This window comes from Vulpes lagopus, chromosome 13 (assembly GCF_018345385.1).
Source record: "Vulpes lagopus strain Blue_001 chromosome 13, ASM1834538v1, whole genome shotgun sequence".
NCBI classification, from domain to species: domain Eukaryota; kingdom Metazoa; phylum Chordata; class Mammalia; order Carnivora; family Canidae; genus Vulpes; species Vulpes lagopus.
In genome coordinates, this window is record NC_054836.1 from 22,797,271 (window position 1) to 22,811,601 (window position 14,331).

General features: G+C 36.8%; 1 protein-coding gene across 2 annotated transcripts in view; it reads right to left on the bottom strand.

Annotated features, from left to right (window-relative positions):
* COL28A1 (collagen type XXVIII alpha 1 chain) overlaps positions 1-14,331 on the bottom strand; it is a 162,057-nt gene that overhangs the window by 118,562 nt on the left and 29,164 nt on the right. For both annotated transcript variants that reach the window (XM_041728092.1, XM_041728093.1), the window contains 2 exons: positions 13,747-13,791; positions 12,641-12,694 (listed from right to left, as the gene is read on the bottom strand). In XM_041728092.1, the coding sequence (XP_041584026.1) occupies positions 12,641-12,694; positions 13,747-13,791 (99 nt within the window). The remainder of the gene's footprint in view (positions 1-12,640; positions 12,695-13,746; positions 13,792-14,331) is intronic.

Genomic DNA, 14,331 nt, shown 5'->3' on the forward strand with positions numbered 1-14,331 from the left:
TGAGTTATATTGTATGTGGGTGATGGTTTCCATCACTTAGCAAAGGAACACCAAGCATTTAGTATGTCGGCAATAATGGAGTAAACACAGAGAAGTTTGTGGCACAGTCCCTAAACTCAAAGGCCTAGTTTAAGAGATAAAAAACACCATTAGAATAATAATAAGTCCCTAAGTTCCCTTATTCTATTCATTCCCCATCCCTTTTATATTAATTAGGTTCTGTAATGAATCAGAAGGCTTTTAAGTATCATCTCTATCATATATCATATATTATATATACATAGTATATATTTGGAGGAGAATTTGAGTTTTTTAAGTAGTGGAAGCTCTGTGCCACTTAGTACTTTTCTATATTCTTGATTTAAAACAAACAAGAGCCTAGGTTGGTGAGAAGGTTTCCTCTAACTAGGGACAAGGAATGGGTTCTGTTGTTAACTTGAAATGTGTGAATCAGGAAAATCAATAGGAGAAGCAACTGTCTTATCCTTCAACCCATGTGCTTCCTTTAGCTTTGGTCAAGTACCAATTCCCACTGAGCGATTTCTCAATACTGCTTTTTTAGAGAAGGTGCAGAGATCTGAAGGTTATAGAGGGACCACTTTCCCTTATATTGGCACAGCTCAGTAGCAACATAGCTTCACCTTTCAGTTGCTTAAAAAAATTTCTCAGGAGCTTAGCTTCTCACCATAAGGCCTGCACACCAGTATTGGCCTACAATTAATGTTTATCCCTTTCATACTTCTTTCCCTTTCCTACAAGATTCCTGAGGTAATAAATAAAGTGGTCTTGATTGTAACATACCATCACCAGGTAAGACAGAACAGGAAGAGAAGAATTAGCACTCTATTAACAATGATTTTCTGAAAATTCACCAAGGCCACATTGCCCATTATTCCTACCCCAACCTTCACCAGTAAGTACAAATACACAGAGAGAGATTTAATGGCTCTAGTACTATTTGTTATTTCTCTACTTCACTTTTTTTAACCATCAGAAGCATATCCAAAGAGGACTGAGTTAAAGTGAATAGCTCTGGAAGGGGTCTGTTTCTCATAACCTCCATATGAGTGTAAGCACAGGTAGGAACATTGAGGAGGACAAGTAAACCACTTCGATCTTCCTCAGAAATTAAGGATGCCTATGTGATGGGCCCCAACATTGAAAGAAGATGATGTCTTTTTTTTTTTTTTAAGAAGATGATGTCTAATAAAACCTAGTATTTTCAAGCACTGTCCTGATACTTTATATATATTATATCACTTACTCTTCTAATAATCTTAGGAAACGGTTATTTTTTCCCTATTTTATGATATGGGATATAATCACCACGTTTTAATCTAATTTTCAACATGCATAGAATCACTGGGGAAAAAAAAACATAGCTTTTTTATTCAGTCTAGTTGAATCCTGGCTCTATAATTTACTAACAGTTTGAGTTTTTGCAAGATCTCCATATGCAAAATGAGGATAATTATATCTACCTTGCAGCGTTGTTGAAAAGATGAAAGATACTGTCTATAAAACATCTAAGTCACGACTAATCACATTATAGCTGTTTAATTTGTGTGGATTCAATTGTTACTCACTAGACTTTCATAAAGCATCACCCTGGTACTGCGTACCCAGTTACATAATTATAGACATAAATCAGAGTACACCTGCACTTTGTAGACACTTACAATCTGGCTGGAGAAACAAATGAGTATAAAAAAATACAAGCATGCAAGTTAGTGATAATAAAGGTATTAAGAGAGGATATAAGACTCTGAGGCAGAAATGTTCAATTCTACCTTAAGGAATTGGAAAAGTTTCATATTGCAGAGGGGATATTTGCTCTGAACAAAAAAGGTAGGATTCATATCTAATCTGGTAGAGAAGAGGAACAAAAGTTCAGAAAAGGAAAGAGTATGAAGCATAAAATAATCCAGGGATGACCAACAGCTCTGTAGGCTCAAGTGGACTTACTCTTGTGAATAAGCCAACAATAGGGTCACTGTCCATCGCAGTGCCATCTACTAGAAATATACACTGAGCCACACATATAATTTTAAATTTTCTAGTAGCCACATTAAGAAAGTAATAACATAATAACATTTTACTTAACTCAATATATCTAAAATATTATCATTTCAAGATATAATCAATATAAAAATCTTATTAATGATTTTATTATTTCTCACACATGTCTTTGAAATCCTATGTGTATTTAACAATTATAGCACACCTCCATTTAGACTAGCCATATTTCAAGGGCTCAACAACCACAAGTTGCTACTGTATTGAACAGGGCAAGTTTAGGAGTAAGGAGGCCAGAGGCTCAGGTCACAACCATGTTGAGGACCAACAATTAAGTAGAGTGAGAGTGGAAGAACACAGAAATGTCTTGTGGGGAGTTGAGGAAGGCAGTGGCTGAGAAAAAGAAATGGGAACTTCCAAAAATAGTGTGATAGAAGTCAGGAAAGAGATTTTCAAAAGGAACTCATTTCCAGAGACAAACTCCTACCCTTCCCCTCGCAGCCTGATCATCTTCCAGCATTCTCTGAGGAAAGAGCACCAAATGCCTCCATGAGTCAAGCCAGAAGGAGTCATTCTTGATACCTCTCACTCCTTTACCCACCATATGTAATGCATCACCAATGCTTTTCCATATGCCTTCTATTTCTGTCTCAAATCCATCTACCTCTTGAATTCTCTACCATGTCTCTACAGTCTACTTCAAATCAATATCACCTCTTGTTTAGACTATAACTAAGTCTTTAGTACCCTACACACATCCATTGTAGCATACGTTAATTTATCCACCCCTGCCCCCACTGCTGCCAGCACAGTCTTTTAATTTTAGTTTTAGGTTCATTCTGAGTGAAACAATTCAAACCTTTCCTTTTGCTCTTAGGAGAAAGACAGAGGTCCTTACAAAGCTTATGAGCCCCTACATGGTGTGGGTCCTACTGCCTTTCCAGTCCCTTTTGTAACTGGTTGCTTCTTCGCTCATCACCCTAGCAGCATTGGCCTTTGTTCAGTTTCTTGTGCTTGCCAGGCTCCCTTCTGCCACAGGATCTTAGCACATGCTATTCTATCCAGGATGTTCTTAGTTTCCTTTTTCCTAGTCAACCCTTACTCATCCTTCAAATCTTATTTTAAGCAGCACAGCTTCAGAGAGAGCTTCTCTGATTAAGCGTAATTCCTATTCTAGAGGGACTGATAGCACCATTTTCCTCTTTTCTGACTATTCATTATAATTAAAACTCTGTATTTAGTTAATATGTCTCCCCCAGATTGTGGGGACAATGTCAACTTTGCACTGTCAATGCTTAGCTAATTGATAACATTCACTCAATAATCCAGGCAGCAAACATTTACTGAGCAGCAAGCAACCTGGGAGCAGATCCCATGCTAGTTGCTGGAGGTGAACAAAACAGGAAACAAACAGGTCTGAGTTGGGGGAGTTGGGAATCTGGAAATGCTCTTTTGGAGTTCCTTTGGTTTAGTTAGGTTTTCAACCAAGAGCAATGATATATAAATTACATAGTGATACCAAGTACCTATAACAGTTTCTCCTGCAAACTTATCCAGGTAAAATTAAACATATCTTTTTCAGCTGAAGGAATGATGAAATTCCAATTGATGGTCTAATGTTATACTGTATGGGAAGTTCAGCTAGAGAAACCCAACATGCCTTATTCTGAGCATCAGCAAAGTTAACATCTTTTCCTGCTATAAGATAATAAATAATAAATGGTTGTCTAAGACTGAATGTTTTAAGGACAGAAAATTATCTTTTCTTGAATAATACAGTTATGAACAATTTAATCATACTTTGGGGTCTTAACATTAGAAAAGACATCTTAGCAACTTCTTTCTGTGTTACTTCTCAAATATGTGTAGCATCAACTTTAATATTTTAAGTCTTGTGACTAATATTCTCATACTTTCTAAATGGAAGAAAATGGTGGATGAGCATTTTGTAGGTACAGAATGATTCAAGTATGGCCAAGATACAATCTCAGCTGAAACTCAATGCGGTGACGACTACATACAAAGATTTAGGAGAAAAGTCAAGAAAGGTCCTTTATGGAGGGGAAAGAAAGAAGTGGGTGTTGGGAGGCAAGAAACTAACATTTATCAAATACTTGCTAAATCAAGCTCTATATTTAGTATCTAATTTCTCTTCTTTCAGAGAAGTGTTATAAGCAGCTTATTTTAGAAATCATTTCAGGCTATATGTTTTCCTACATTAATAAAAGCGAGTTGTAAAATACTTAGCTGCTTAATTATTATCAACACATATGGCAGTTACTATAATTAACTCACATAATCTCCAAAACAACTCTTAGGAGGTAGGTGCTATTATTAACCCATTACATGAATGAGAAAACTGTGGCCTGGGGAGGATAAGTAACTTGCCCAAATCACAGAACTAACACAATAAAGGGCTGGGTTTGAATCCCAGAAGTCTTGTTTTAGAACCAGTGCTCTAACCACCATGCAAAACTGCCTCTCAAGACTTTTCAATTCTTCTTGAATTATTTCAAAAATCACTTGATCGCAGAAAAAATCCATATCTTTGTTACAGGATGGAAAGCACAAAAGTCAGATAGTTACAATCTGCCCGTTGTGAAAGATCCATCACATGAAGACAAAGGATCTTTAAAATAAAATGCAAACCAATAGAAAATATACTTTTACAAGCCAATTCACATGTCATTTCAGGCATTTAAACCTACTGGATCAGTATTACCACTAAATTAGTGGTAAAGGTTATATAAATTATAATCGCCAATATTGTGACCTCACAGTGTAGGTCTACACATAAATCAGTTATTAACCAACTGCACTGAGTTTGAAACCATCATTATTTCAAATCTCCAACTGCAATCTTTTTTGAATACCCTTTATGCAGATAAGAGAAAAGATGACAGTCCACCCACTCCACCTATTTATACTCTCCAAAGGAGAAAAAAATACTCCATAGTAACAAAAAAATCAGTGAAAATTGTAGTATTGTACCAGATTTAGTAACTCAACTCCTTTTCTTTATTGCTATTAGGTTAAACCACCTGAAGCTGATAATATTCAACCATAGTTGACCTAAAAAAATGGCATTCATATGGTTCAATATACTAGGAAAGTCATACTTCAACATATATAATAAAGTCTAAAGAATTCTGTGTCATTGTCCCTAAAAGGAAGGACTGCTCAGCAGCCCATCAGGAGAACTTTTAAAATCTCAGCTCTGATGGACATTCCTTGAATTTCTACCATCATAAAAAAAAAGCCTTACTCTTGGGATAAACTTAATATTCCCTGTTGCAATGCTATTGCAATTTACTTGAATCAAATAGGTACATTAATGTGTTTGTTTTTGTTTTTGTTTTTAATTGTGACATCCCTCTGTAGACCCTGTAGTAACTGATTCAGTTCCATGTTGCCCAGCTTGACTGGCCAGGTAGGTTAGACTCAGCACCTTTATGTTAGCAGCATTTTGGGTTTCTTGATCCATTAGAGTTTTTAGTTTGGCAGTCTCTGTACGTGTGCACACGCACACACACATGCACACACACGGTATACCCGCCTGCTGAGAACCATATGCGTCAGAGATTTGGGAATGAAAATCATCTACCTTGAAGCCATTGGCTGACATCCCACATGTTCTGGCAGCCACTTCAAGTTGTCACTATCAGTTGTCTCATGTCAAATGAGTTAATAAGCTCATTTAGAGTCCTGGTGGGCAGATGTGCATGCAGGTCAAAGTCCTTTCCACGACAAGAATTACTGGATTACTAATGAATTTTCTTCCCTTTAATTAGGCTCAGGACAGAAATAGCATTTAAACTTTGACATCTCTGAAGAAAAAAGCATTCAGATAGTTTGGCAGCTTGGCTCCAATCTTCATTAAATAGATATTTATAATTAAAATTGTAAAGAGATTCTTCACACCGAGCAGTCACAACCTTGTTCAAAGTTGTTAGCTGCCAGGGGAACCAGAGACCCATCATTGGTTTGGGACAATTGGAAAGGTTGACACGTTCAAGTACCCTGTCTTAAATTGCTTTACATGAAGCAAAAAATATAGTCATTCTGTTAAGAGGACCATGAACTTAAAAAAGTTTTCTGTTTGACTAATATTCCATTCTAGGAATTGTTGATGTCTATGTAGGTTTCACCTGGTTTGTTTCCCATCAAGTTAGAAGAATTATATCCTACTTCAAATCATGTTTTTTTATGATTGAAAGCAACATTATGATGTCAGGAGATTGTTAGGTCTTTGAATTGTGTGAGAGCTGAAATAAAACGACACAGCGTGCTTGTTTGAAGAGGAAGTTTAAAATCCTTCATACTTGTTCATATCTGTGGTGTTGAACTACTTCCAAGCCATTAAAATATTAAAATATTAATATATTAGTTACATTTAGTAGATTGATCTTCTAAAGCTGTTATGCTAACATTGAGTCAAATCAAGTATTTAAATAATGAATAAAGCAAGAATGTATTTTTAAGACTACTAAAACTTCGTTAATGATAATTCTGTTCCAGCAAAACTAGTGCTGTTATAGAAAACACGAGACTCTAAGTTGTATATTTAAAACTGTAAAAAAAATAAAAAATTAAATCCCAAGTCTACTTGCCTCTCTTAGAAAAAAGTGGAAGTATAGGGACAGTTGGTTAAGCATTTGCCTTTGGCTCAAGTCATGACCCCAGGGTCCTGGGATGGAGCCCTGCCTCTGGCTCTCTGCTGAACAGGGAATGCGTTTCTCCCTCTCCCTCTGCCCCTCCACCCACCTTGGCTCTCTCTCTCTCTCAAATAAAATCCTTGAAAAAGTGGAAGTACAAGAACACATCAGATTATTAAATGCACAAAAGCTTTTGATGGGTTATGTCAATGCTGTCCTGTTTCACTTTATTATCCCAATATCTTGGAAGAATGGTCAGGATTCCTGGCTATTGTATCCTTCTCCCTTTTCACTTCCCCAATCTCTCTATCAAAACTGTTCCCTTACAGATTTCCAATAACTTCAAAGTTGATGCACTAAATGACTTTTAGGTTCCTGCCTGTTTGACTTGTCTACAGTATGTAACTGTTGACAACTCATTCCATTTAAATATACATCTTCCTATTCATTCAACAAATATTTCTTTGTCCCATACGTACTTTTTTCTCTGAGATATAATAATGGTGCTCCTTACCCATTGTCACTAGATTTATTTTTTTAAACAGTAAAGGACCTGCATATATTTATCCAATTCCCTTGCTAGTGGTTCATATCTTGAAAAGGCTAGTCATATTTAAAGGCAGAATGCATAGAAGCTAAAAGGAAACTATTAGCTACCAAAAAGATGTGCATGTGCATTCCTGGTAGCTATTACAAAGGTTGACAACCAGCACTCTTTTAAAAATCGACCTCTTTCCATAGGACATTTTGAAGAAAACAGGATGTTGTGTAGAGATCCTATGTTTACAGTTTTAACTTTAGGATTTGTACTTTTAGTTCTTAGTCACTTCTTTAGAAGAATACTAGCTACTTGAAATATATACCATGTTTGGAAACCTCAAGAAATTAGATGAATCCTTGACAAAGTTGGATAAGGAAGAAGAGAGCGTACAAAAATCATGGTGTGATGCAGAACCATGGTATGTTCTACCTGCTTGATTTGCCCTCATCCCTCTTGGAACATAGGTTCCATTTATTCATTGATACAAGATCCTTTGTTCATTTTGAATGGATAAATAAATGCTGGATTCACTGGAGATTATTTACCCTCACCATACCTATTTATTAAACTGGACAAGCCTGCTATTTCTCTGTGGGTTTTCTTGACATCTCACAAATAAAAGTGAGTTAAGACAAATCTCATACGTAAAAGGCCTTTTAGTTTCTCACACTTGTGTGTAGCACAAGAAGAAAAATCTTAGGGGAGAAAAATCCTGAAGGAAATATATGAATATCCTGGAGTAAAACAATAGAAGAAGTTATGATAGGCAAGGTTATGCATCCATTAGCATAAGTTAATATAGAATATAATATCATGGTATTTGTAATTGTTGGAGGATTAACATGTGGTTACTTGGACTTGGGAAAGCACATTAGGAATATTTCCTACTGCTCTTATACCACTAAAGCTCTAGCAGTACTAGGATACCCCACTAGCCCTAAAGCTCTGGTAGTACTAGGATACTCCAACATGTCACAAGCTATTTTCTGCTCATACCACAGTGAGCAGGCCCTCATCCCAGGAGCACAAAGAGGGTCTTGGAAAGAGCACATTTGCAGAGATTTGAGAAGGAAATACCCTTCCAAAATAACCTCAAAAAGACATCAAGAAATGGCAAAAATTATCTAATGTGGTTTTGGCACACCCAGCATTCTACTGTGTTTGTTTGTACAAAACTAATTTTGTAACTTGTTCTCTGTGATTTGAAAGCCCTGCCAATTTTGAGCCATTTTTTTCTAGTTATTAGAGAGCCCATTGTAGGGCCAGATGGGATTGCACCCTGAACCACCACAACAGCCCTTAGAAGTCGGCATAGGACTCTCAGGTACTCACTTTTTACTAAGAGCACAGTGCTCTCTCCAGAGTTATAATATTTTCCTTTTGGTCCCAGGGATAAGGCCCTTGTGTGATTATAATGCTAATTGATTTTAGAGACTGATGGAATGTTCTTATGAATGCCACTGCATGACCTTCATATACGAGGGAGGCTGAAGTGGCATTAGAGCCACAGCTTCATTTTGAGAAATATCTATGTTTTGTTTCTAAGACAACAAGGTCGTTCAGGGCAGAACACTTTACATATGGAAAATATTAATGACAGAAATGATTTGTGAAACTGGGCCTGCATCACATTTTTCCTTGATTTATCCCATGCTATTTTTTCCCTTTTGTTCTTTGACCACCTTTCTGCAAACCCTTTGTTGAAGAAAATCCAACTACTAGAGCAATAGCATGAGACTGTAGCTCATGAGAGAGATCATTCATAAATTCAACGACATAGGCACCATCTAGAAACTCTTATGGAATCTTTGCAAATGTAACAAGTCTAAAGTTTTCTGTTTGAAGGTCTCTTAAAAGAAAAAATATTTGAAAATGTACATTACTGTTTTCTTTTCCCCATGCAATTCCCTTCCTTCTCTTCCTACATCTTCAGATGAACAGTATAACCAAATAGAAATGCACCTCTCAACAGACTGTTGTTTCTAGCCAGAGTACAGGAGAAGGGAGACAGATGCAAATTCCATACTGTCCAAAAAATACATTTATCTCAGGTCAACTATGCAGGAAATTCAGCAATATCTCTAAGGAGGTAAATATAAATTGGTGATGAAGAGCAGGCTGGCTGGGTTTGAATCCTGACTCTATCCCTTACTAGCTATACAGACTTGAACCCATAGCTTAAACTCTCTCTGTTTGAATAGCCTAATCTGTAGCATGGAGGTAAGACTAGATCATGCCCCAAAAGGTAGCAGTATGTTAAGTGAGTCTTTAAAACTACATATCCGTACATAGTAAATATACAATAAATGTTATTGATTATTATAGAAGTTTCAAAATAAATAATCCTCCCTGTGCCCATTAGAAAATACAGAATTACTAGATTTTAGAGAATTTTTTGCACAAATCGCAACAGCAATTTCTTAAAAATATTTTGTAATAAAATGGTAATGCAGGAAAAGAAATGTCATTATAAACATAACATTATTTCCAGATTGAGGAAAAAAGTATATTAAGCCTTTAAGATTTAGAAGTATGTTCTGAGACACAAGATGAAATTACTCCCTTAAACCTGACTTTTAAGAGAATATACTAATAAATTTATAAATTTTTAAAAAATTTAATGATCAATGCAACATGCATCTCTGGTTGACAGACCCAAAGAGAAGTAAAAATTAATAATAGTCTTTTTAAAAGATTTTATTTATTTATTCATGAGAGAGACACACAGAGAGAGAGGTAGAGAGACAGGGGGAGGGAGAAGCAGGCTTCATGCTGGGAACCCAATGTGGGACTCTATCCCAGGTCTCCAAGATCACACCCTGGGCTGAAGGTGGTGCTAAACCACTGAGCCACCAGGGCTGCCCAAATTAATAATAGTCTTGAAGTATGAGTCAAGAGACTACTAAATTTGTGACCTTAAACAAGAAATATTACTAGAAGGAAAAAGAAAAATTCACTCCCACTTCATTTGCTCCCAGCAACCCAGAATATACTCTAGAAATTGACATCTTTTTCAATTGGCAATGAGCTTTATGTATTCACCGTATTCACCTGGCAGTGAATTTTGTGATTAAAATCCATCTGGTGGGGTGCCTGTGTGGCTCAATTGGTTAAGCATCTGCCCTCAGCTCAGGTCATGATCCCAGGGTCCTGGGATTGAGTCTCACATTGGGCTCCTTGCTCTGCCCGCTTCTCCCTCTACCTCTGTCTGCTACTCCCCCTGCTTGTGCTTGCTTTCTCTGTGTGTCAAATAAAAATCTTTTAAAAATAAAATAAAAACTCAAGTGCTCAAGTGGTAATTTTATGTTATATATCCTTTAGCACAATTTGTTTTTATTTTTTTAAGATTTTATTTATCTTATTAGAGAGAGAATGCTGGTGGAGGGGCAGAAGGAAAGAATCCCAAGTAAACTCCACCCAGAGTTGTGGAACCCAACTGGGATTCAATCTCTTAAGTGACTGAGCCTTCTTAGTGCCCCCTTTACCACAATTTTTAAAAAAATTTATTTTAAAGAGAGGACTTTAGAAAATTTGTGAAGTCCTCAAATACTTTTGGAAAAATGACTCCTCTTATGATGATGTAAAGTCAAGCATGAAATGTTCCAACTTCCCCTAAACTCTTTTTTTTTTTCAAAAATTTTATTTATTCACTCATGACAGACACACAGAGAGAGAGAGAGAAAGAGAGAGAGGCAGAGACACAAGCAGAGGGAGAAGCAGGCTCCATGCAGGCAGCCTGACATGGGACTCGATCCCGAGTCTCCAGGATCACACCCTGGGCTGAAGGCAGGCATTAAACCGCTAAGCCACGGGGGCTGCCCCCCCCCCCCACCAAACTCTTGACTATATTTACTCTAAGAATTAATGCACAATTGGAATTAAAAGCTAAATTTTGTCTAAATAAGTTTATGTTAAAAGAAAAACCTAAATAGTAATTGTATGAGATATGAATAGAAGTGAGCAAATGATGGTACGTTTTGATGGACTGCCACTAACCAACTCCTAAAGCTACCTGCCCTGCTCCTAACCCTCCACTGAGTGCTCTCCAGAGCTGATGAGCCTTGTTGTGCCTTTGCCTCAGGCAAGCCATTTGATATCCAGACTTTACTTCTCATTTTCCAAAATGAAAACTTTAGGCCAGTATAATCTCTAACATCCCTCATGGCTCAGTCTATAATTCTACAGCTATTGCAAACTCCAAACCCCATCCCTGATTTTAAGCCTCTTTTACACAAACATGAAAATTATCATCTTAGGTAACCAGAGAATCCTAGAAATAAGTGTGGACTGTCAAAATATTTTTTTTCTTGCTGCAGGATCTTATCTACAGCCAAAGCAATTTTATAAAAACTCCTATTCAGTATTCAAGAGATACGTTTCTTCTCCCCAGAGAGAATTAATCATAGGCAAAGACTGGAAAAGGCAGTTTCCCCTGATGAAGCTTAAGCACACTCCTGCTGAGAAGCTCATTCTATTTTAATTTGCCAATTAAAAGTGGCCTGGGAAATCACACATTGTTGTTATCTCATTAAAAATACTATACTTGTCACTCTCTTTCTTCTCCTTGGAAAATGAACACTTCAGCAGCTCAACTGCTCCCCACAGCTTAGATTTGATAGCACCTTTAAAAGATTGGCTGTATCCAGGGTCCATTGGGAATGGCATCTTCTGCTGTTCTTGCTGCCACAAATTCTACAGATCTCCACTCACAACACTGTTTATTGGAAATTTACTATATCCATGAAATTTACTAAGCATTGAGAAGATTTACAAGGTACTTAAAAGCTTGTTTTCAGCAAATTAATGGCCACTCTTATTGGAAAACAAAGCCTTATAACCAGGTCTTTTAAATATCCCAGCCATAGCATCTTTTGGCTCAGTTTGGCTCTTATTCAACCCGTCCTCATTTTGCCTGGTTATATGTAACATGACGTTACAAGCCTGGTACTGATCGTTGAGATTGCACCCCTGTAGCGATCTTTAAAAGCTCGATTTTTGTTCGCATGACATTCATAAATCTCCTTCTTTCATAGACTCTATATTGAGTTGGTATCACATATGGGGAAACAGTGATTTAAATTGGTTATTTGTTACTACTTTTCAGTTTCTAATGAACCATAAAATGACTAAAGCGCAGGAGTGAGAAGGAAACACTGCAAGATTCTGAATAATGACTCGTATTTAATAATACACCTTTGACTAATATGATAATGAATTATAAAGCTATGCCACTGACTTCCTGCATGTATTGGAACACAATTCTGTGTATACACCTGCAGGTTATTATGGATTGCCAAAGATACACCCTCAAAGAGTCATTGACTTCTGCTTCATAAAAACACACATTAAAAAAAAACCAAACCATACATCACTATAGCTCATTAGGGGAAAGGCACTCTGCGTGTCTTTAATCGAAGGGTATGATTACCTTGTTGCCTTGAAATCCCTTCGGGCCTGGATCCCCTGGAGGTCCACTAATGCCCTGTTCCAGGATGAAAACCAAGAATTAGTTCTGTGTACCAAGGCCAACCAGGAATGAATTGTTCACTAGGGTCCCCAGTGTTGCTGAATTTAGAAGTCAAACTATGTATCTTGGAGCTGCATAGGAGTTCTGTGTGACTGAGAAGTGGAATGAGATAAAATTTCTCATGTCTAAGAGGCAACTTCTGAAATAGTACTTAAGCTGAGAGCAAACATATGTTCATGAGGTGTTTGCTTTCTAAGCCCGTGTTTCCAACCTTATCCCTGGGCTGGACGCCCTTTTGGAAAAATTTTGAATGAACAACAATTTTTTTTTTTGAAATATCTAAGGTGTTTATAACTAAAAGTTGGAGCTTCTGATGACTCCATGATAACCAGAGTTACTGCCCTGCCCTGACACAATTCCAGGCCAAAGAAAAGTAGGTGATGGTTAACTAGGTGCTGTTGAGGAAATCTTGGGTCAAGTTATAATTTTCAGTAGACTTTTTGAAATACATACACCCTCCCACTACCCCCCAGAAACTTTAGACTAGGTAAATTCCCAGACTGGAAAAAAACTGATCTAAATTATTTTTTGAAATCCATAGACTATGTTTAACTTAAATAAATGCCTTTAAGTATTAGTCCATGTTACTGAGTACTAAGTACTTATAATAACGGAACAATACAAATACCGTAATTTAGACAAAATGCATAGTTCTTCTAACTATATTACAGCAGCAAAGCAAAAATAGTTACCTCCTGTTTTTAATTGCTTTGGCTTTATCTGTCTTCTGAGACTCAAATTTTTAAACTTTTATCCCTCTACTAAGTAAATCCAGCTGCTGGTACCTATCCATGGGGAGCCTGAATTAGTTATTCAAAACACTGGATAGTGATTTCCAAACATTGTTGTACATTGGAGTCACCTGAGAATATGTAAAACTACTGATGCCTGGCTTCAATCCTTAGACATTCAGATTGAATTGGCAGAGAGAGCAAATGGGAAAAGTGAGTTTTAAAAGCTTCCTAGGTGATTCTAATCCAGACATAGATTTGGTTTAGCTTCCTTACCTGAAGTCCTCTGGGTCCCTTTGGTCCATGTGGTCCTAACGATCCCTGTGAAATAAAATTAATAGTAAGTTGCTAAATATTCATCTTCAAAGTACAATGATTTTAGATGGGGGAGAAGGGAATGTGTTCTGAGTAACAGCCAATCTTCCAAGGTTATCCAAACAGGAACGCCAAAGGATGCACTGTTAACAAAATGATCCGAATTAATATGCCAACTTGAGGTCAAATTTTCCTTTAGTGAACTCCATGAAAACACAATTTTAGATGTAAGTCCTTCACCTGTATATTAAAATTTTGATCAGAGTAAAAAATTTATTTCTTAAGATTCCTTAGAAAGCAGTGCTCTTCGTGGAATATTGTTTCTTTCCAACAAGGCAAAGACAAGTAACAATTTAGTAAGTTTTCACAATGTCTAGATCACTCTTTTGCCCATCTTCAAGACATGCAGCTTGACAAAACCATGTTTATACTCAACCCCCCTTTTAACAGAAAATATTTCAGTATGTTCCATAACTAGGAAACCCTCTAAAACTTATTTTTAGGAGAATATAATATAGTCTAGTCTCTCTTTTCTCACATTTTCAT